General features: G+C 36.6%; 1 protein-coding gene across 1 annotated transcript in view; it reads left to right on the top strand.

Moving 5' to 3' along the window:
* Positions 1 to 23173, top strand: part of LOC121406104 — a 35369-nt gene extending 12196 nt beyond the window's left edge. The window contains exons 3-5 of the mRNA XM_041597120.1: positions 98 to 242; positions 1787 to 1889; positions 22866 to 23173. Coding sequence (XP_041453054.1) covers positions 98 to 242; positions 1787 to 1889; positions 22866 to 23172 — 555 coding nt within the window. The 3' untranslated portion in view covers position 23173. The remainder of the gene's footprint in view (positions 1 to 97; positions 243 to 1786; positions 1890 to 22865) is intronic.
* Positions 23174 to 23484: the final 311 nt, after the last annotated feature.

Genomic DNA, 23484 nt, shown 5'->3' with positions numbered 1-23484 from the left:
ACCCAATTAAGAAATAAAATCAAAATCAAAATGCAAAAAAATATTATTGGTGTTATGTTATTTGTTGAAATTCTGCAAAATTATTTTTATTTTGTAGATTCTTAAGGATTTTTACTATGTGAAGAAGGAGAAAGTGATGTTCGAGTTAGATACACGAACCTTCAGCGGAAATAAAGTGTTGTTGCACTTCCTATTGGAACAGTGGACAAGAAGGGATCTCATCGTCCCAATGATGCTAAGTGGTATTATTATCAATGAATCTCTCTTATGCAATATAAATGAAGAAAAAATCAAATGTAATATTAATGTAGGCACAATAAGAAAAATTGTGCTTTCAACTTCAGAAATTGCATTGTGTGGGCCTGCGGGGTGGCAGTGGGACATCTATAATTATAGTGTAACGATTTGCATAAATAAGATAGAGAAGAGGAGTGAAAATAATCTTTTATTTGTTGGTTTTGTAATCTCCATTGAAACTTTCAAGAAATCTGTACATGGTAATAAATAAATGTGATTAACCAAACCATATCAATTTATAGCAAGGTTTTCTTTCACCTTTTGAACTTACTATGAATGGATGGAGATGATAAATGACGAACATTCTAATTCAATTCGTTAAAAACATCAAAATAAAATGAGATAAAAAAAAATTTTTAAAAACAGCTGGAAATGGCCAATTCAAGTTTACAAGTTTGTATTGGCACACGGCTCTTCATCAATCTTTATATATATATATATATATATATATATATATATATATATATATATATATATATATATATATGTATATTATATATATATATATATATATATATATATATATTATATGTATGTATATATTATATATATATATATATATATATATGTATGTATATATATATATATATATGTATGTATGTATATTATTATATATATATATATATATATATATATATATATATATATATGTATATATGTATATATGTGTGTGTGTGTAAAGTTATACATGTACAACAGCTTTTGGCAACTCTTTTTTATTTAAATATTGTAAAGAAATGGATGAAGAGAACAATGGTAGGCGTAGCTTAAATCAAGGTTCCCCAGAGCTATCTACCCTTTGGAAAAATTGGTGATGCCGAAAAAAATATAACTTCCTTTGTCGGGTGAAGGTGGGTTTAGACGGCTTGTCATTGTTCTAAACCCACCTTCACCCGACAAAGGAAATTATAATTGGTATAGTGTCGAAAATTTGTCTAACTGACGGTCAATCGAATAGGGTTCGGCCTAGCCACTGACCCGTCTCTGTGGTCTAGTGGTTAAGGCAGCGGCGTTCAAAGCTGGGGGCCCGGGTTCGATTCCCGGCAGAGACTACGCCTACCATTGTTCTCTTCATCTATATTTGTTTTATTTTTTTTGTTTGCTGTAAGACTGCTATTGAACACTAGGGCACAATATTCTAAATTGGGTCGAGTATAAACCATATATATTGCCGCTAAATCCTTGACAGGTAAATTCGACTTTTCCATTGCATGAAGAAATGAAACATTCTCCCTTTATTGAAATAAAATTCAGGAGTCAATATGTACTTACATTATCTCATACTGTACTTTCTAACGTATCTCATGTGACATGTGTGAGGGCGAATTGGTAAGGCACGGTTTATGTCTTGATAGGTAATGAACTTTTATCAAATGAGGAACGAACATTGATAGCCCTAATTAGCAAATGAATCTTAATCCAATGGCATGTACGTACAATTGTGTACATACAACTTCTAATCATAATTTTTGGATTCTGTTTCATTCAGATGAGGTTCCCACAGCAGCCAGTAATTTCCCGCCAGTCAACAGTTCATCATCATCATCTAACATCCCTCATCCAGTTACATTAGCAACAGCAGCTGATTCCAGGTTAGAATTATGTTTTAATCAATACAACAATAATGCCTTAATACATCTTAGGTAAATATTCGTAGGTGAATAGGCGTAAATATTCATATCAGAATAATAATTGCCTTAAAACCGAAAATAACATCAACAACAGGTACATGTAATATTACAGGGTATGGGAAAGGACAAGAAAAAATATAAAGACAAAAACAAATCACGTACAAGTTTTTTTTTACGATTTATGGTCATATTTCCATTGTCCACCCCTTTATCTGGCAGCAGTGATTTTCGTTTCATTTTTGTCTCACCTGCATAGCAGAATGAAATTATAGGCGCCGCTTTTCTGACGACGGCGGCGGCGTCGACATCAAATCTTTACCGAAGGTTAATTTTTTTAAATGACAGCCTAACTTAGCTAGTATATGGACCTAGTTCATGAAACTAAGACATAGGGTTAATCAAGTAATACTAAACATCCTGCGTGAGTTTTAGGTCACATGACCAAGGTCAAATGTCATTTAGGGTCATTGAACTTTTCCAAGTTAGGGGTATTTGTATAATTACCATAACTTTGAAAATATGGATCTTACTCATAAAACATGGACATAAGAGTAATCAAGTATCAATGAACATCCTTGCGAGTTTCAGGTCACATGACCAAGGTCAAAGGTCATTTAAATCGGGGGTTTTGTTGAATTACCAGCATAACTCTGAAACTGTATTGGTCTATTTCATAAAACTACGACATGAGAGGAATCAAATATCACTGAACATCTCATACGAGTTTCAGGTCGCATGATGAAAGCCAAAGGTCATTTAAAGTTAATGAACTTTTGCCACGTTGGAGGTAATTATTAAATTGCTGTCATAACTCTCTAAGTTTATGGATATGGTTTATGAAATATGGACATAGGGGTAGTCGAGTATCATTGACAAGTCTTAAGTCAAATGATCAACGTCAAATGTCATTCAGGGTCAGTGAACTCAATACGGTATCATTATATGAATGGTGATTTTGTGAATAATCATTAAATTATTAAATAGTTTTCAAAGTCGCACTGCTGCTATATTGAATCGCGTAACGCAGGTGAGACCGTCAGAGGCGCTCCACTAGTTACTTCATTTGATTCGTTCAACAACGGTGCCTACTAATTTACTGTTGTATCGCAAGGCGGTGTGAAAAGGCCGCGTGTAATTTACAATAAAGCATATTTACATACGGATAATCCCAAAACATTCTCCCCGGCAAGCAAATACTGTGTTTTATCGGGAGGGGGAGTACATGTCTTGAAAGTGGACTGCCGGCTGGCTTCTGAGGCTGCTCGACGGGTATGTAACAGCCTGAAATGAGTTCACCCCTGGATGTGGTTTGAATGCGGTGTGCGAACGGCCTCAGTCTAACACCTTTAAATGGACTGACGCCCAGGGGGGGGGGCACTAGACCAAAAAAGTGGATGTGCCGCGGGCGAGACAAAAAACGGGGGCCTTGAAGCGGGCTTATTGTAAAAGGAGGGTCCTCGGAACGGGCTTCGGAACTACAATTTTGTGAAAACGGGGGTCCTTGGAACGGATCGCCAGCGTGTGAGTACGTGCGTATGCACTCCTATGGAACGGGCATGCGTGCATGATGCAGCTAGCGCGGCCGCCGCCGGTTGTTGCGCTCGGGCAGAGACGATGGTCGGACAGCGCTCGGCGGCCGCTTTTCACCAAAATTGCAGCAGATCTATGCGACCGGAACGGCGTAACGAAAAATATGCGAAGCTTTGGAGCGGATTTCTTTCTTTTTTCTCGATAAGAACAAAATGCTATGCCTTGGAGCGGCTTTCTTTGTTTTTTGTCAATAAGACAAAAATGCTATGCCTTGGAACGGAAATTTGGGTTAAAAAATGGGGGTCCCCTCCGCGGCACATACCCACTATGCATTATATAGTGCCCCCCCCCCCCCCCCCGGGACTGACGTCGGCACAAAAGGCAGTAGTTAAGTGATATCTTTCAATAGTTATAGCTGTGATCTGAATTAAAAGAAAAATAATAAAAGATTATGTTCATGACAAGTCATGTAACTCGTGCATATAGGCGGCATGAAGGCGAAGTGAAGCCGGGCCATAGGGCCTCAGACGACGTGTAACATCCCCAATGAAGTTTCAATTATATGAATATTTGTATGCATCCATATCAGTTCCAGTTTGTCCACATTAGTAATTTCATGTACCACAATAATTAGGGGGGCTTCCTTTTGATAATGACGATAGTTATGGTGATGATGGTTCTAATGGTGGTGATGATGGTAATGATAATGATGGTGATGGTGATGATGATGGTGATTCTGATGGTGATGATGATGATGATGATGGTGTTGATGATGATGATGATGGTGATGATGGTTGGCGATGATGATAGTATTGATACTTTGTCACTAATTTCCAATTTGAAATTTTGAAAATTTGAATTTGATGATTTGATACAACATGTGACCTTTCCTCTGGGGGATTTTTTTTATAATTATTCCTTTATCAATGCAGCGTTTGAATTGGGTCGCAGTGTCATTATCATCACCCGTAATATGCACCCTTTCACAAAACTTGCAATTAATAAACAAACTCCATTAAAAACTGTATCATTAATATCCTATCAGCTTGTGAAATGAAATCATTTCAATAGGTTTTCACAAAACTTGCTCGTTTGTCATTACTTATTGAGAATAACTTTACAAGTTCTGAACAAGAGGACCCAAGCCTTACATTTTAATGGTGTAAAGAAGACAATGCTACGATGTGTAATGATCTCGAAGCTTCAAATCACACACGTGAAGGTGGCCCGACGTCGGCTTCAAACCCGATGCAGATGTAACAGAGACCTATGCCACATTTTTACAGCGACTTACAGGAGCGCATCCATTGTTCGCCGATAGGATCGAGAGCGCGCAAAAATAGTTTGATCCACATTTTTCCAGATCGGCCGTTCAAACTGATATCTGTTGGTTTCTATAGTTGCAACCCCCGGGGGGACTTCCATTGACGAGTGGATACCATGCGCTACCATAGGGTCTCCAAAAGCACCCTAAACATGTATTTTCCAGATTCTGAAAATGCACCCCTTAACAAGTATTGACGTGTGAAACCCTACCCTTAACAAGTATTGAAAATAAAACGATACTATTGGCATGTATTCCCTGAATTTAACCCTTAACAAGTACAGCGATATTTAAATTGTTATGTCACGGACGTCGGTCGTCGGTTTTACCTTTACATCATTGGTTTAGTACAGCCCCCTCCTCCACACCTCGCGCAAATCGTACTCTAAACACGTAGTGTTGACTCTCGGGGCAAAAAGTACATCCTTTATAAACATTTTAGTCTTAATTTTTTTATACCCTCGCAATTTTGCCCTTAACACGTAGTTTTGTTAGCGAAATAGATACCCTTTATTCATTATCTTAGTATTTTGACACCCTTAATACGTTACGTACGTAGTGTGCCCTATCTTGAAAAAGACATCCGTTTGTTTTTTTTTTTTGGTCTCGCATGGTATCCACTCGTCAATGTAAGTCCCCCCCCCCCCGATTTGCAAATTTCTTCTTAGCTTTATTCTTATAAACAATGATTGTATCTTGTAGGCCCATTTTCGTTCTTCTTGGTTCCATTTGCAAACGATTCATATTTCACAAGGAATTTTTAGCTTGATTTCGTTATGAACGCTTTTTTATTCAATAATTTTTTGATGACTTGCTTTTTTCTCTTCAGTATCTTTCTTTCTTTTTCTGTTTGATTAAAATTGTTTGTTGATAGACTTGTTTCACTATGGAATCTGCTTGAGTAAGGGATCTCTTTTACACGTTTAAGTTTGGCTTTCTGTACGTCCGGATGTACATTGTTACATTCAATGTTACATCCAGTAGACCCATCGGTTGAGTACCACCAAAGCCCAAGAGAGAAGCAATCTTATTGGAAAGAGTAAAATGAGAGGAACAAAGAGTAAAATGAGAGGAACAATAAATTGAAAAAAAAGGTTTCATCAAAATCGGTTATGGAATAAGCAAGTTATGGACGTTTAAAAAATCGTCTGGTACTTTCTATTGGGATCGTCAAATTGGCAAACGTGCTTCAAAATGGCGGATTTTTGTGGACAACTTTTTATTTGTTTTGTACACATATTTTCAGATTTTCCCCTTTATTTTACATATTTCACTTTATCTCCTCCTGACCTTGATATAAGTGATGTGAATCATATTTTCCATGATATGTGTTGTGCTCAGAAGGAGGCGAGATGCAGTTTGAAAGATAATTAGGAAAATCTGAAAATTGTGTACAAAAACAAATGGGAGTTGTCCACAAATCAGCCATTTTGAAGCATGTTTGCCAATTTGAGGATCACCATAGAAAGTACAACAAGACTTATTTAACCGATTTAAATGCATTTTTTTTTAATTGTTTCTCTCATTTTACTCATTCCAATGAGATTGCTTCTCTTATTTGGCTTTGGTTTCTTCTAATAAGGGCTTTTCGTGACCTATACTGCCCGAAGTTCTCTTGAGTACGGCGAGGCCGTCATCCCAATAAAGGCCAGCCCTGTTGGTGTTTAGATTTTGAGGCCACCTCACTCCTAACCGAATTGCCTGAAATATGCCTTGCGATGGCTGGCAACAGGCGCGGATCCATGGGGGGGCCGAGGGGGCCTTGGCCCCCCCCCCCCCCCCCTTCGGCGAAAAAAAAGAGGGAAAGAAAGAGAAAAAGAGGGGAAGAGGGGAAAAAAGAAGAAAAAAAAGAAAGGAAGAAAAAAAGAGAGGAAAAGGGGGAAAGAAAAAGAGAGAGAGGAGAGGGGGAAAAGAAGAGGGGGGAGAGAGAGGAAGAGGGGGAAGGAAGAAGAGGGGAAAAAGAGAGAGGAAAGGGGGAAAGAAAAGAAGAAAAAAGGAAGAAGGGAAGGAAAAGAGAGAGGAAAAGGGGAAAGAAAGAGAAGGAAAAAGAGAGGGAAAGGAAAAGGAGAAAAAAAAAAGAGAGGGGAAGAGGGGAAAGGAAGAGAAGAAAAGGAGAGAGAGGAAAAAGAGGAAAGAAAAGGAGGAAGAGAAGAAAAGAAAGGGAGAGGGGAGGAAAGAAGAGAAGAAAAAAAGAGGGGAAAGAAAAGAAGAAGGGAAAGAGAAAAAGAGGGGAAAGAAAGAGAAAAAAGAGGAAGAGGGGGAAGGAAGAGAAGAAAAAGGGAGGGGGAGGGAGAACAAAAAAAAGAGGAAGAGGGGGAGAGAGAGGAAAAAGAGAGGAAGAAGGGAAGAAAGAAGAGGAAAAGAGAGAGAAGGGGGAAGGAAGAGAAGAAAAGGGAGGGGAAAAGAGGAAGAGGGGAAAGAAAAGGAGAGAGGGGAAGAGGGAGGAAAGAAAAAAAGAGAGGGGAAAGAAAAGAAGAAAAAAGGAGAAAAGAAGGGGGGAAAGAAAGAGAAAAAAGAGGAAGAGGGGGAGAAAGAGAAGAAAAGGGAGGGGGGGGAGGGGGAGAAAAAAGAGGAAGAGGGTGAAAAGAGAGAGGAAAAGGGGAAAAGGAGAAAGAGGAAGAGGGAAGAAAGGAGAGAAGAAAAAAGAAAGAGAGAAAGGGGGAAAGAGAGAAGAAAAGGGGAGACGAAGAGGGAAAGGACGAGAAGAAAAAAAAAGAGGAAGAGGAGGAAAGAAAATGATGTTCGAACCAAAAGGGCGCTGAAATGATGTTCGAAGGAATGTCAAAATGCTGTTCAAACTGGGGGCAGAATTGATGTTTGAACGGGGGGGGGGGCGAATTAATGTTCGACGTAGGGGCGCCAAATCGATGTTGGAACTGGGGGGGGGTCAAAGTGATACTCGAGCTAGGGGGGGCGAAATGGTATTCGAACTAGGGGCGCCAAATTGATGTTGGACCTACATGTAGGGGCGCCGAATCGAGTTTCGAACTAGGAGGGCGCCGAAATGATGTTCGAAGGGATGCCAAAATGATGTTCGAACTGGGGGCCGAATTGATGTTCGAACGGGGGGGGGGGGGGGGCCGAAGTGATGATCGACCTACATGTAGGGGCGCCAAATTTATATTCAACTAGGGGCGCCAAATTGATGTTGGACCTACATGTAGAGGCGCCGAATTGATATTCGAACTAGGGAGGGGGCCGAATCGATGTTCGAAGTGGGGGCGCCAAATTGATACTCGAACTAGGGAGGGGGCCCGGGCCGAATCGATGTTCGAGGTAGGGGGCGCCAAATTGATACTCAAACTAGGGGGGCGAAATGATATTCGAACTAGGGAAGGCAAATTGAGTTCGAAGGAATGCCAAAATGATGTTCGAACTGGGGGCCGAATTGATGTTCGAACGGGGGGGGGGGCAAATTGATGATCGACCTACATGTAGGGGGCGCCGAACTGATATTCGAACTATGAGGGCGCCGAAATGATGTTCGAAGTGGGGGCGCCAAATTGATACTTGAACTAGGGAGGGGGCCGAATCGATGTTCGAGGTAGGGGGCGCCAAATTGATACTCAAACTAGGGGGCGCCGAATTGATGTTCTAACTAGGGGGGCGCAAAACTAATACTCGAGCTAGGGGGGCGAAATGGAATTCGAAGGGGGGGGCCAAATGATCGAACTAGGGGGGCGCAAATTGATACTCGAGCTAGGGGGGATGATATTCGAACTAGGGAAGGCAAATTGAGTTCGAAGGGATGCCAAAATGATGTTCGGGGGGGGGGGGCAAATTGATGATCGACCTACATGTAGGGGCGCCGAACTGATATTCGAACTGCCGCCTTGTTGTCGGCTCATTGTTCCATATATTGAAAGTTTGAAGTGCCTTGGCCCTGAGGTTTTTAGGCATGGCCTTGGGGATTGATGCCTTGGTCTTGGGTATTAAAGCCTTGGCCTTGGAGGTTTGAGCCTTGACTACAACACTGATGGACATATTGATAGATATTATTTACAGAAATTTTGAAGTTTACTTGCAAGCACTAAGAAATAAATGTTCAGAATTGAACCCCGAAGGGTTGATGCAAAATCAGCACCCTATGGGTTAAAAATTGAACCCCTGATTTGGGGTTCAAAAATTGACCCTGCGGTTGGGGTTCATTTTTGCACCCTGCGGGTTCAAAATTTCACCCCTAGGGGTTCAATTTAAAATTTAGGGGTGCAGTTTTGAACCCGCAGGGTGCAAAAATGAACCCCAACCGCAGGGTTCAATTTTTAAACCCCAAATCAGGGGTTCAATTTTTGAACCCATTGGGTGCTGATTTTGCAAGAACCTTTCGGGGTTCAATTTTGAACCTTTATTTTTTAGTGTGCAATATGTAAAAGAATAAATGATTCTTTCATTGTAATGGTGAAAGTTTCGGAGGCGTTTATTTTTTGACGAATCGTCAAATACTCAAATAACTGAAATAACTCTATGGTTTATATCGTTCCTATATTTTTTGTTTCATGTAGTAATGCGTAAAAGACAGCTATATACAGTTGATGATACAACACCTTTTCTTTTCTAACCTACAGTGGGAAATCACGTTTTATTTTTTTAACGAATTCCACTGAAAATATTACGAGGATTTACTCAGGCCTAAACTGCATTGCTATCATTTACATTTATTTTTACATCTTGAAATAGTTGATGTATACAAGATACATGGGACCTTGGAATTCATGTTTCACTAGTATTGTATGAAAGGGAGAGATAAGAACTTATCGTCCAAAATGATGCGAACTTAAGAGCATTGTTTTCATATTTATAAAGACACTGACAATAAAGTATATTTTTACAGTAAGTAATTTATCTTTAGTATCTTATATTCTTTTTATATACACCGTTTACACGCATTTTGTTTCTTTTGAAAATCTATTTGGAGTATATAAAATTTGAGCAAGATTATAAGATGCATAACCTTTTGATACTTTATATGATTGTTGCAAGAGCGGAAGAGCCAATGTTTGCTGATTAGGATTGACAAGACAACTCACTGTTTTGAATGGAATTCAAGCGAATAACAAAAGATTATATAATATATCCAAACACTTACAGATGAAAGTAGGCAGTGCACTCCCAATTAGTAAATGCTGAGTGCTGACTACTGAATCTACCTCACCTTTATAATAAAAAACATGTAAATTTATATCTTTTTCAAGAACATCTTACCCAAAATAAAATATTAATTTCTTTCATGCAGAATATACAATTTAGTAATTGCACAACCAGTTTTCATACGCGGCGATACAGGGGCGTCATCCCCGTAAGATTTTTCAACCCCTGAAGCAAAAAGTAGAAAAGAAAAAAGTAATGGGAGTACCCACAAGAACGAAGAATGCCTACAATGCAAGAGAGGTTTCTGTGAGAAGTAACTGAACTAGACATTACCCATTCGGCAATGGGAGTCAATATTTCGGAACGATTATTACTTGACTTGAAATTAGGGCCCCCTAAGAAATCCTGGATCCGCGCCTGGATCCCGCTCACATAATTCTAGCAGGGCCTACTCTGATGAGAAGTTAAACGAATTGAAAGCATCAAATGGTTAAAATAGAAATCGCTCGAGTTTCCCGCTCGCATCGATTATTTGTTAAAGTGATATTACATTTATTCATGAACACATCATAATACCATTATTCAATTGCATCTTCTTCATGCATAGGCGGATACAGGTGGGGACCCGAGGGGGCCCGGACCCCCTATTGGTAGAGCAAAAAGGGGGGGGGGGGAGAAAGAAAAAGGAAGGAAAAGAAAAAAGAAAAGGAGGAAGACGAATGAATAAAATAAGATGAGAGGAAGACTTGGAAAAAATATTTTATGTCACTATATAAAATTTTCGCTCGCGCTTCGCGCTCGCATTGCCTGTTAAGTGATCAAAATATCTTGTTCAACACGGAGCTTGAATATCACGTTTGGAAGTCAGTATTCAAAACATATTTCTCCTTGGAAATCGAACTTTCATTAATTTTTGTGATTTACATATTGATTTTTAAAAAGTGCTCTGTAAAATGTTAGTTTTATGGTCTGAATATTAACATTTTCCAATTGCGCTGCGCGTTCGCGAATTTGGTTTATCAGGTACCTATTATTTTCATGTATTCCACAAAGTTTTCAAAATATCCCTTTTCAGGTCTGATTATCAAAACGCATCAGCTAGCGCTGCTATGCTTGCATTTTTGATTGGCAGGTTATGTATGTCTCAATATTGATTGTATAACAAACTACTTAAAATCCCCTTTTCATGACAGTTTATCAAAAATTTCTGATCGCGATTTGCGCTCGCATTAATGGTTAAAAATATATCAACTAATTAATGATGCATCCTATTCATGAATAAAAAGGTGCTTGAAATGTTCAGTGTTCAGGCCATAATATCATCAGATTCCGCGCCCTCATTATGCATTAATATTAAGATATCAATTTAATAATTAAATTGTCACTTTTGTTTTATCTCGCGCTTAGCAAGATGAATAGGAAGATATATAGTCATCATATTCATATGATAACATGTCCTAAGGATGTCAAGGTCCTATGTCTCAAAATTAAAGTAATAATGAAACATATCAGCTCTTTATCAAGTGCGATTTATATCCACCTTACAAGTTTCCTACAAAGTGTTTGAAATATCAGATCGGAATATCAAATATTTTAAGCTCGCGCTTCGCGCTCGCTTTTATTTTCATGATAAAAGATTGTTTAGAATGCCTAGATTCTAGGTGTAAATCTGAAACACGCGCGCGCATTTTCATTCAGTTATCCAGTTTCAGATCACAATATCGAAAAATTCTGCTCGCCCTTTGTGCTCGTATTAGGAAGATCCCCTTTCTCATGATTTACAAAACACGAATAGAGTTTCCCGTTCAAGGTCGAAATCTCGATTTTTTTTTTACGCTCGCACTTCGCGCTCGCATAATTTGATTGTGAAATATGTAATGTCTTCATGGCTAAATGCAAGCAGTCCTTAAAAGGCACTTTTCGATCAGTTCAAAACGCACTTCGCGCTCGCATCAATTTTTTAGTTACATAGCTATCTTGTTCATGATTACAAAAACTGATTAAAGTTTTCCATTCTTTATGTAGAAATGTCAAAATTTTGAGCTCGCGCTTCGCGCACGTATTTATTTGATTGTGAAATATGTAATGTCTTCATGGCAAAATGCAAGCAGTCCTTAAAAGGCACTTTTCGATCAGTTCAAAACGTATACAAACATTTTCTGCTCGCGCTTTGCACTCGCATTACTCATCTTTTTCATGATTTAGGAAACATGAATAGAGTGTCCCGTTCTAGGTCTAAATCTAGAATTTTTCCGCTCGCACTTCGCGCTCGCATCAATTGATTTGATTTGATTTATTGTTTTCTTCTGCATCCATAACATTCGTATAATACATTTTTCACAACATAAAAAACATAATATGTTAGCACTTTTGGCATGAATCATAAATAATGAGTACTAAAAAAATAATTCCAGGCAAAAATGATTAACTATATGATATTCACAATTTGCAGGAGGATTGTCATCATAAGCAGATTGCTTGAAAAAATGACAATCCCAAACTTATACTAATTGAATTAATACATTTATAAAGCAGAATTGGCATATATTTTCAAATACGAAACATAAATTCATGCAATGTTATAGTATGAAGATGAAGATGATAAAGCTAAGGGTGACGGTGATATGATGATGATGTTGATGATGATTATGATGATGATGATGGCCATGGAGATGATGGTGGTCATGATGAAGATATTGGTAATGACTAAATCGAAGGAGGAATAAATTCACGATAAAAAGGATATGACACAAAAATTTTACTTCTAATATTCTGATAATAACATAGATATAACGTTTGCCTTAAATGAGTAAAGAGACGAAGATTGTTTTACAGACTCTGCTGGTAGAGAGTTACACAAATCTGGACCATGGTGTCTTATGGATTTCTGCGCAATAAGCAGTTTGGGGTTGATTAAATAGAAATTTGGAGTTACGGGTAGGGTATGAATGAATAGATGTATTCAGAGAATAAAAATTGTGGAATGAAGGTAGGTGGGAGCATGTTATTTACGTACTTAAACATAAGTAGTAAACTTTGAAGTGTATTTATGTCAAATACTGCATTAGAGTCTTTAGTTTATGGAATAATGGATTTGTGTGTGATAAATATTGGGAATCAGTACAGATTCGAATTGCTTTTTCTGTAATAAGTAAATTGTATTAAAGTTTCCATTCTTTATGTAAAAATGTCAAAAATTTTGAGCTCGCGCTTCGCGCTCGCATTGTTTAATTGATGAAATACGTAATGTCTTCATGTCTAAATGCAAGCAGTCCTTAAAAGGCACTTTTCGATCAGTTTCAAAACGTATACAAACATTTTCTGCTCGCGCTTTGCACTCGCATTACTCATCTTTTTCATGATTTAGGAAACATGAATAGATTGTCCCGTTCTAGGTCTAAAACTACAATTTTTCCGCTCGCACTTCGCGCTCGCATCAATTGTTTAGTTATACTGTATAGTTATCCTGTTCATGATTACAAAAACTGATTATTAATTTTTCCATTCTTTATGTAGAAATGTCAAAAATTTTCAGCTCGCGCTTCGCGCTCGCATTAGTTGATTAATGAAATTTGTAATGTCTTCATGTCTAAATGCAAGCAGTCCTTAAAAGGCACTTTTCGATCAGTTCAAAACGTATACAAACATTTTCTGCTCGCGCTTTGCACTCGCATTACTCATTTTTTTCATGATTTAGGAAACATGAATAGAGTGTCCCGTTCTAGGTCTAAAACTAGAAATTTTCCGCTCGCACTTCGCGCTCGCATCAATTGTTTAGTTATACTGTATAGCTATCCTGTTCATTATTACAAAAACTGATTATTAATTTTTCCATTCTTTATGTAGAAATGTCAAAAATTTTAAGCTCGCGCTTCGCACTCGCATTATTAGATTAATGAAATATGTAATGTCTTCATGTCTAAATGCAAGCAGTCCTTAAAAGGCACTTTTCGATCAGTTCAAAACGTATACAAACATTTTCTGCTCGCGCTTTGCTCTCGCATTACTCATCTTTTTCATGATTTAGGAAACATGAATAGAGTGTCCCGTTCTAGGTCTAAAACTACAATTTTTCCGCTCGCACTTCGCGCTCGCATCAATTGTTTAGTTATATACTGTATAGCTATCCTGTTCATGATTACAAAAACTGATTAAAGTTTTCCATTCTTTTAATATGTAGAAATGTCAAAAATTTTCAGCTCGCGCTTCGCACTCGCATTATTTGATTAATGAAATATGTAATGTCTTCATGTCTAAATGCAAGCAGTCCTTAAAAGGCACTTTTCGATCAGTTCAAAACGTATACAAACATTTTCTGCTCGCGCTTTGCACTCGCATTACTAATCTTTTTCATGATTTAGGAAACATGAATAGAGTGTCCCGTTCTAGGTCTAAAACTACAATTTTTCCGCTCGCACTTCGCGCTCGCATCAATTGTTTAGTTATACTGTATAGCTATCCTGTTCATGATTACAAAAAGTGATTATTAATTTTTCCATTCTTTATGTAGAAATGTCAAAAATTTTCAGCTCGCGCTTCGCGCTCGCATTATTTGATTAATGAAATATGTAATGTCTTCATGTCTAAATGCAAGCAGTCCTTAAAAGGCACTTTTCGATCAGTTCAAAACGTAAACAAACATTTTCTGCTCGCGCTTTGCGCTCGCATTACTCATCTTTTTCATGATTTAGGAAACATGAATAGAGTGTCCCGTTCTAGGTCTAAATCTAGAATTTTCCGCTCGCACTTTGCGCTCGCATCAATTGTTTAGTTATACTGTATAGCTATCCTGTTCATGATTACAAAAACTGATTAAAGTTTTCCATTCTTTATGTAGAAATGTCAAAAATTTTCAGCTCGCGCTTCGCGCTCGCATTATTTGATTGTTGAAATCTTTAACGTCTTCATGGCTAACTGTATGCAGTCTTTAACAGGACTGGTAGGCCTACCTTTCCAATCAGTTCAAAACGTTTATCAAAAATTTATACTCGCGCTTCGCGTTCGCAGTATTGCAGGCACATCTTTTTTCAGAATGTTCAAATTTTAGGAAAAATGCATACAATTTCAAAAAAAAATTGCTCGCGCTTCGCGCGGTCATTATAAAATATTGGATTATGATATTATACATTTATGTTGATTTAGAGAATAAAGCTAAGAGGTGACTTATAGGACTACCCCCTTCAAAGAAACAAACGAAAAAAAAATCTTCGAGCGGCCGATCGGGGAAAATGTGGCCCCTTTATTGGCGAAGGCTGAATCCGCCCCTGATTCATGTGCTTATGAAATAAGATAATTCAACATGCATTTAAGGCACTTATGATTGCCTGGGGGAGGGAGGGGCCGCCATTGGCGGCGGAAGCCAAAAAATGTAGGGGGTGTGCACTTGAATTTTTGGGATGGACACAGGTACAAAATTGGACAAGCGCCCCCCAAAAAGGTTATCAACCTAAATTTTAGGAGTTGCTAAACCAAAAATTTTTGACAAGCAAAAAAAAAAGGCCATCAACCTAGGGGGGGGGGACAACACATGTTTCAGGGGGAGTCCACGTGAATTTAGGGGGGAACCAGGAAAACAAATTGCCCAGCAAAAAAAAAAAAGTTTATTATAAACAAATTTAGGGGGGACCGTCCCCGTCTAAAATTTAGGAGGGGACACGTCCTCCCCCGCTTCCTCCGCCTATGGGGGCCGCCATTTTTCCGAAAAGTACACAGGGGCGCCAAAATCAGGTCGAATTTGGGCCCCCCTCCCTTCGAAATCCTGGATCCGCGCCTGGCTGGCAAAAGACATTTTTTAAATCGTTATCAATGGCAACTGATAGTAAATCATATCATTTACCCTCCGTGTTTGGGTTCGTACATCTTCTGAACTAACAGCTGCGATTATTCAAATTCGCGCGGACGAATTGAAAAATAGTTGGCCAACTGTTTGAATAGTCTGCGGTAATCGTTCGTAATTTATTGTCACGCATAGTCCCTCATCGCACTTTTGCCAATGTGGACCGATCTCAAATAAACCCTTAAAGAAGCAACACGATGACACAAACGTACAAGAACGCCCAATCTATTCCCTCGTCTTCGTTTCTAATCGCACGCCATCAAACCATTGCTCACTGTTCGCTCGTCTTCGCTCGCCTTCGGCTGCAATTTACTCAAAGAGTTGAACCGAAAAAAATCGATATCCTTTGTATGTTGTATTTATCCTTCGCTTACCATGCTTACCGTTCGTTGATAAAATTTGACAATGCATGATTTGCCGGAAATTATATTTAAATTCGTTGAATTTGCGTGCATTTCGTGCATTCCCCCTATTCGTCATCCATCGATATATATATATATATATATATATTATATATATATAGGTAAGCAATTGAGTAGTGATATACTGCAATATCTAATAGTGCTCGACTGTGTAGGAGCTGAGTATAAGTAATTTATTGGTTGGATGTTTGACTTAAGCTGGTCGTACAGACTGTTTCACCCGAAGGATCATCAGGAGTCGCTGATGATCCTTCGGGTGAAACAGTCTGTACGACCAGCTTAAGTCAAACATCCAACCAATAAATTATTTTATATATATATATATATATATACATATATATATACATGTATATTATATTAATATATATATATATTTTATATTATATATATATATATCGTCCCTGTTTTCACGAAGTGACGGATGTGCGCGTAACTTTTTAAAAGCTAGTTTTGAGTAAATCGCTTGCAAAGGTTTAGACCTCAATCTCAACCTCTTTAATGTATGCAGGGTGAATAAATATCATATTTTCGTAGAGGGCATATTCTAGACAATCTTCGATTCCAATCATTTGCATTTTCCTTTAGTATTTAAGAAGATAATGAGCTATAAACAGAACCATATTTTCGTGAAAAAAAAATATTACGGGACACGCTTAGATTTATTTTCACGAAGTGACGGATAGTGCTCCGCGCGCATAACCGTCACTTCGTGAAAACCCGAAATTCAAGGACGCGCTTCAATTTTGTTTTTACGAAGTGACGGGAAGAGGTTCCGCCTTAGTCCCACGTATAGCCTAGTGGATGCAATTCCATACTTATGTTTTAGATATACACAAACTCTTTATTTGCTATTGCAAACAAAATTAATCCTAAATGTGAGATTAATAGGGCCTGCAGCTTCCGCTAATAAGTACAAAAAATCACTTCTAAAACTGTTTTCTTTTTTTTCACGTAATAAAAGGGAAGCCCAATAGACACACGTTTTAAATTCTTAGGCCTATTTTATTTCAATATCATATTCATTTTTGATAGATGAACACTGAAATACGAAAGCTTTGTATAACAGGTCATGAAAAATGTGACTACAATGTAGTCGAATTGTCTTTTGTCTTTATAAAGAGTTTAATTATATACCCTTTGTGTGCTCTGATTCCGTTTGGAAATTGAAAATTCAACATTATAAACTTTTGTTAGTTTATTAACCTCCCTACCCCCTTCATAAAATGAAATCCCGATTGAATGTCTCTTAAATGTTGTGTATTAATTCTTTGTTAAGGCCGAGTTAGTAATTCAACATTATTCTTTGAGACTAATACCTCGAAAATTGTACTCAACTAAATGTGGACCTAACTTGTCAAAGGCAACAAGAATTGGTAAATTATGACTAATTGCTACCCCCCCCCCCCAAAAAAAAAATGTCAAAATAAAGCGAACAAATTTCGAGTTACATATCACTCACCCTCTCATTCTCTCTCTACTCCATTTTTCCTTTATCACAATTGTCATGTATTCTCTCCTGAAAATCCTATTAAAATATCTTTTCATGCAAAATGAGAGTTATGTCATAAATCATTGAAAATACTAACGATATAAAATAAATTCTTCAAATTTAGCAATGTGAATAAATTTAGAAGAACACTTTTAATTCTATAACATAAAATCATAGCAGCAAGTGACAAAAAGAAAATTAAATATAACATTTTTTTCATATCAATCATTTCGATAAAGGTATGCTTAATAAATTCATTTAAGTATCATCTCCATACAATGTTAACAATGGAAAAATATTTTTGACAAAATTTTAAATTCAATAATATATAGGACCATAATCGCTAGTGACAAACACATCGACATTCATAATTATTAAAATTAATTTAATATTGCACTGTGAAAGGTATAGGAAATGAACCATCAGGTACACATTGTCAGAATTTTGTCATTTTATACATTTCATAAAACTTGAATATACCGTTATGCAACAATATATTTATTTGTATATCATACCTTGCTAAACACAATCAGTATAATCCTAGTCTGGGAATGCCACATTTAGAAATACAGAATTGCTATCAAGTACCCAATTCTACATTCAAAACATTCCAATGACAAATTAATAAACTTTCAATTACAAGAATACTGGAAAATAATCATTGCTAGTGGTGCAGGAAAGTTATATTCTCTAATGTATATTTGTATTAACATACACATATACAAGTATAATTGCCTATTTCTTTTCCATCAAAATAGAAGTAACATAGTCAACATTACTTATTACATTCACTACTCTTTGGAATTTTTTAATGAAAAGAATGTCATAATTAAATCAATTGCCTTGAGAGTTGTTTCATGTTTTTACACACTGTCAAGGACTAAAAAGTCCAATAGTACAAAAAGCTTATCTTTACCGAAGGAACCATGCAAACCTTTGAATAAACAATTATAAACTATGATGGTCAAAGAAAGAAATATAATTTTAAATCAATAATTTAACGTCAAATCAAACAGGATAATTTTTTAAACAAATTTATAATCAAAATTCCAAACGACAGCGACAAAAGCAAAAAAAAAGGCAATGATAAAAAATACGAATGACTAAGTAGATTTGTATTTTTTCCATCATTCTCAAGTCATTGGCTAAATAACATTCATCAATACATTTTCCATTCAAACACTTGTTTTTTTTTAATTGCAAATTATTGTCAGAGTCCAAAACAGGAACATATATTAAAATACACCTTAGTTTCTTCCAAATCTGAAAACTTTACAAAAAAATCGTCTTCATGGTTTTAGAAAATAACATCTTTGATCTTGTGGGATTAAAAAAAAGAGTAAAATTCTTACTACAAATAGACAGAAAAACATGTGCTGCAGTGTATCTTTAACCTCAAGCTAAAAATAATCATGTATTACTTCTTTCCTGAATAACACTCATTAACAAAATCTAACAGTTGGATTTTCTGGAATAAAATTACGACACATCGACTGCATGAACCAGGTGTGTGAGCGATGACAAATAAAGACATGAAAATTCTGTAAAGAGTTGGGGGATTAAATTGAATGAGCTCTCAAACTATTGTACAGGAATGGGGGATATCAAGCTTAAAATAAAAAGCAAAAAATAACTAAAATCAGCTTAAGAATTCTCACACCCCTGATAAACCAATAAAACATTACCTCATGGAAGAGGGGGGGGGGGGGGGGGTGTCTGTATTAACACATTTGGATTTTGAAAATGAATTCACAAAAACCTAATATGATTTTCACCCCTACATCCTTACTAGTAATATATCATGCAGCTATCGAGTTTCACAATGCATGTCAGTCTAAATTTTATGATTGTTATTATTAAAGAATATAGAGTATTAACACAATACATTTAAGCACAATAGAGCTAATAACATTCAGTTTTGTTCTAAATGTAGAAATATGCAGTATTTCTGTTTTTTAGATAGCACCAAGCAATATGAAAACATGCGAAACAAATGAATGAAAAAGGGTAATTATTCTGCATCCATATGTGGACGATGTGTATTAGCAATTTTAACATGTAAGTATAGCAGATAAGTGACTATTCTGAACTTTATATTTGACTGTATATATAAAATATTTTTAAAGGAGTTCATAATCATATCACTACAGCGCGTCCCAAAAAAATGTCCCTCTGACTTAGGACTGAATTAATTCTAAAATGTGGTAGGATTCTCAAATAAATGTTCATGAGTAGAAAGCTCATTTCATGTTCTAACTTTAATGAAAATTTCATTGGTCGTGCTTCAGTGGTTTTGAATACACACTCTGTTACGTAGCAGTGGTGCATTTTAGCTCATTCCAAGTTTGCAGCATTGATGCATTTCTTCATTGTCTATGGCATGTATAGTAATGAAAACAAAAATGCAGTATTGTTAGAATTATGCATGAAACAGACATGACCCGTTGTCTCAATCATTGTGCGTCTCCCCGTTTATCAAACATGAAATGAACTGTCAATACTGTTTTTGCCCTTCTGAACATGCTCAAGGTTGTGATTTGATGAGCCTGGTTAGATCATGGAGATTTCCCTGGTCAGATCAGGAAATTCCTTGGTCAGAACAAGGAGATAGAGGTGATATCTCCTTGGTCAGAATGGTCAAAGGGGGTTGATATGCAAGAAAGTGCAGAACACAAAGCAGTGTTGCATGCATATAATCTTGGAATGGGTTGAAAAGCACCACTGTTACATAATAGGCTGTGTATTCAAAACCACTGAAGCAAGACCAATGAAATTTTTATAGAAGTTAGAACATGAAATGGGCTTCCGATATCCATACATTTCATTGAGAATAATTTTTATTTTTGGAAGTTATTAAGCAGCATATCAGAGGGACATTTTTGGGACGCGCTGTATAAGAGCAGAGACTTATAGTTCAAGCAGTATAGTTTCTTTATATAATACACTGCTCTAAAATGAAACCAGATTTGAAAGTCCTATCAAAATTAAAACTTAACTTATGTTGAAGTCAAAATCTCAAGAAAATTAAAATTGGTATCAGTTACCCAGCTGGAAAAAGAAAAAGTTAGATGAGAGCACTGAACCTGAAAAGCCACGAGGTAGAGCCAACTCCTTTTACATTTTCACAAGTGTAGACAGAGTTTCATCATTAGAATTGCAGTCAGAGTTCTCAGAAGATGTTTCTAGTTTGGTTACTTCAATATTTCAAAACCAGGGCACACTATAAAAATCCAGTCACTACCCAATTCCACTGTCATGTCACCAAATCAGATCATATCTGCGATGTTCAGGGAATCATCAATGACCCATCTGACGAGCGTGTTGGCCCCTGGATCTAACCTGTGTGTGTGGAATGAAATAATGTACAAATTATCTGTTTGTTTTCAAAGTTTTCTGTCAATCCAATATCAAGTTTGTAGAATAGATAGCAGACTCAATATTTTAAATTTCCCTTACCAAACATAAAACTCCCCAGTCAGTATGGTACAAGAATATACTATATACACTCTATTTACCACTGATAATTAAAGCAAATATTTCAATTAGATGTTTCCAATTTATAAGAAAGTTTCAGCTGAAAATATGATCACATGTCAAATTTGTAATGTTCTAGGGCAGTACACCAAGCATCTATTAAAATGAGAATAATGTTCTTTTACAACTTAGAAATACATGTATATCTGCTAAATTATAACGTATTCCAAAATTAATATTTTCTGATTATAACTTTGAATCAACATAGTTTTATAGCTTCATTGTTTACCAGATTTGAAATTGAAATTAATTTTGGTAGTGAGTGAAAATCAATGAATTGCTTATACTGACAGGATGTCATGTGAGTATGACAATTCTCACCTGGAATTGTATCTGACCATCAGCATTGTTAAATAGCAAGTGTACCAGTTCCAGGACTTCTCTCATTTTTTCTCTGAAACATCACTTATTGTATACACTGCATCTGTAAAAAATGAAAATATCTTCATCATCATGATTATGATCAAATCCCAGTTGCAGTTATTGATGTAGATTCTTTCAGTTTCTGTAAAACGTTATAGAGATAAGGGCGAGGAAGTGGCCACCAAACAACAAAGTATAAAGCTCTATCTACATTAGATGTAGACTGAGTCTGGACTTGAGATGATTTATTTAAAACATAAATCCCCAGTAATCTTCAGTTTAACTAAAGACTCAACTTATTTGCCCACGTAGGTTGGCCACTAACTGTACCAAATTAATTCATGATTGTTATTTATAGATCCCCCCGGGTGGGGGGGGGGGTATCTTTCCATTACATATTTTTAAAAGTATGTAATTACATGATGAGTTCACTATAGCAAAGCAGACAATAAAATCTATGTATTCATTTGTGATTTTTTTATGGAAATTTATTGCAAATACTATTCATATGGCCTGGGATCTTGTGAAGACAAGTTAGAACTTAACGAGTACGGCGAGTTAACACAATGTCAATGGCAATGCATGTACTAGATCTAGGCCTAAACTAATGCCCCTATAGGCCTATACGACTATTTCACCAATCCTCAGCCTTCATTAAATCTATTTAGTCTTGATAAATATTCTAACCCTTATGGTTTGACTAAATTTACATTCAAGTTCGATTGAGTGACAAAAAAGTACACGCAATACTCCGTTCAATTTTCACTGACACGAAAATAAATATGTGGGGCAATGTATGTAGAGATTGGACGTTATTTTTAAGGATTTTTGCTATCAGAGACGTTTAAAAAGGGTTGAAATCACTCGAAATGACTTTAAAGGCTGCATTACATTTATTTCATTTCCTACAATTACAAAAAACTCACCATTTCATGGTCTTCGGCTGTTCCAAACTGTAAATATTTGCCTTCCGTCACTTCGTGAAAAAACTCTTTGAGTGCAAAGCGTATTCGTTTGTTTTCACGTATTGACGGCTGCTTATCCGTCACTTCGTGAAAACAAGAAATCCTTTTACCCGGTATTTTATTGAATGTCATGTCGTCATAGCAACGTAATTAGACATTATTGTGATCTGAAACTTTTTGAGGTTCAAGATATAAGTCATAGATGTCCAAAAATGCAAAAAACTCAAAATTGAAAAAAGTGAAAATTTTCCTCTTATCCGTCACTTCGTGAAAACAGGGACGATATATGTGGTGTTTACAAATAATCAGATGATAATGATCATTTTGGTCGTTATCTTCATCGTTGAACATTACTATTTTCCTAATTTCATTTTATATTCTTTCAGTAAAGCACCAGGGGAAGAGTGTGAAAAGGATTTCGATGACATTCTAACAGAAATTGCTAACCGGATCAACGAAAGAACAGAAATTGATCGTCTTGGAGGTAAACTGGGCTTTGAACCGGAGGAGAGGCAACGTTACATAGGGGTTAATCAGAGGGATGGAGATTACATGGGCACGCTGAATATGCTTCGTAAATGGAGGAAAGGAACAACTAAATCAAGAGCACGAGAACAGTTGAGGAAAGCCCTTAAAGATGCTAAGCTTACTCATCTGGCAGACAACTACCTGGGTGGTGTCAATCTAACGTGATCCTACAGAAGCAAAAGAATAAAAATAGACAGCTGAAAGGCAAATCTTTGGTGAAATGTATCGATATGACGTCGAACATAAATAACGAAATTAGTCATAGAATAGAGTTTTGGTTCGGATTTATGACATAAATCAAATCTTATTGTGAGATCAGTATGTCATCATGAGATTATATGACTCCACTGAGTATGAATAAATGTCATAACGTTGGTTGTTAAAACACACAAAACCAAGTATTGGGCCCTGACATATATGGTGAGGCCTATGTAGGCCTTGGTGTATATAATTATATTTTAAAAATTATATATTGAT

This window comes from Lytechinus variegatus, chromosome 19, assembly GCF_018143015.1.
Source record: "Lytechinus variegatus isolate NC3 chromosome 19, Lvar_3.0, whole genome shotgun sequence".
Classification (NCBI taxonomy): domain Eukaryota; kingdom Metazoa; phylum Echinodermata; class Echinoidea; order Temnopleuroida; family Toxopneustidae; genus Lytechinus; species Lytechinus variegatus.
This window is presented reverse-complemented; position numbering and strand designations above follow the sequence as displayed.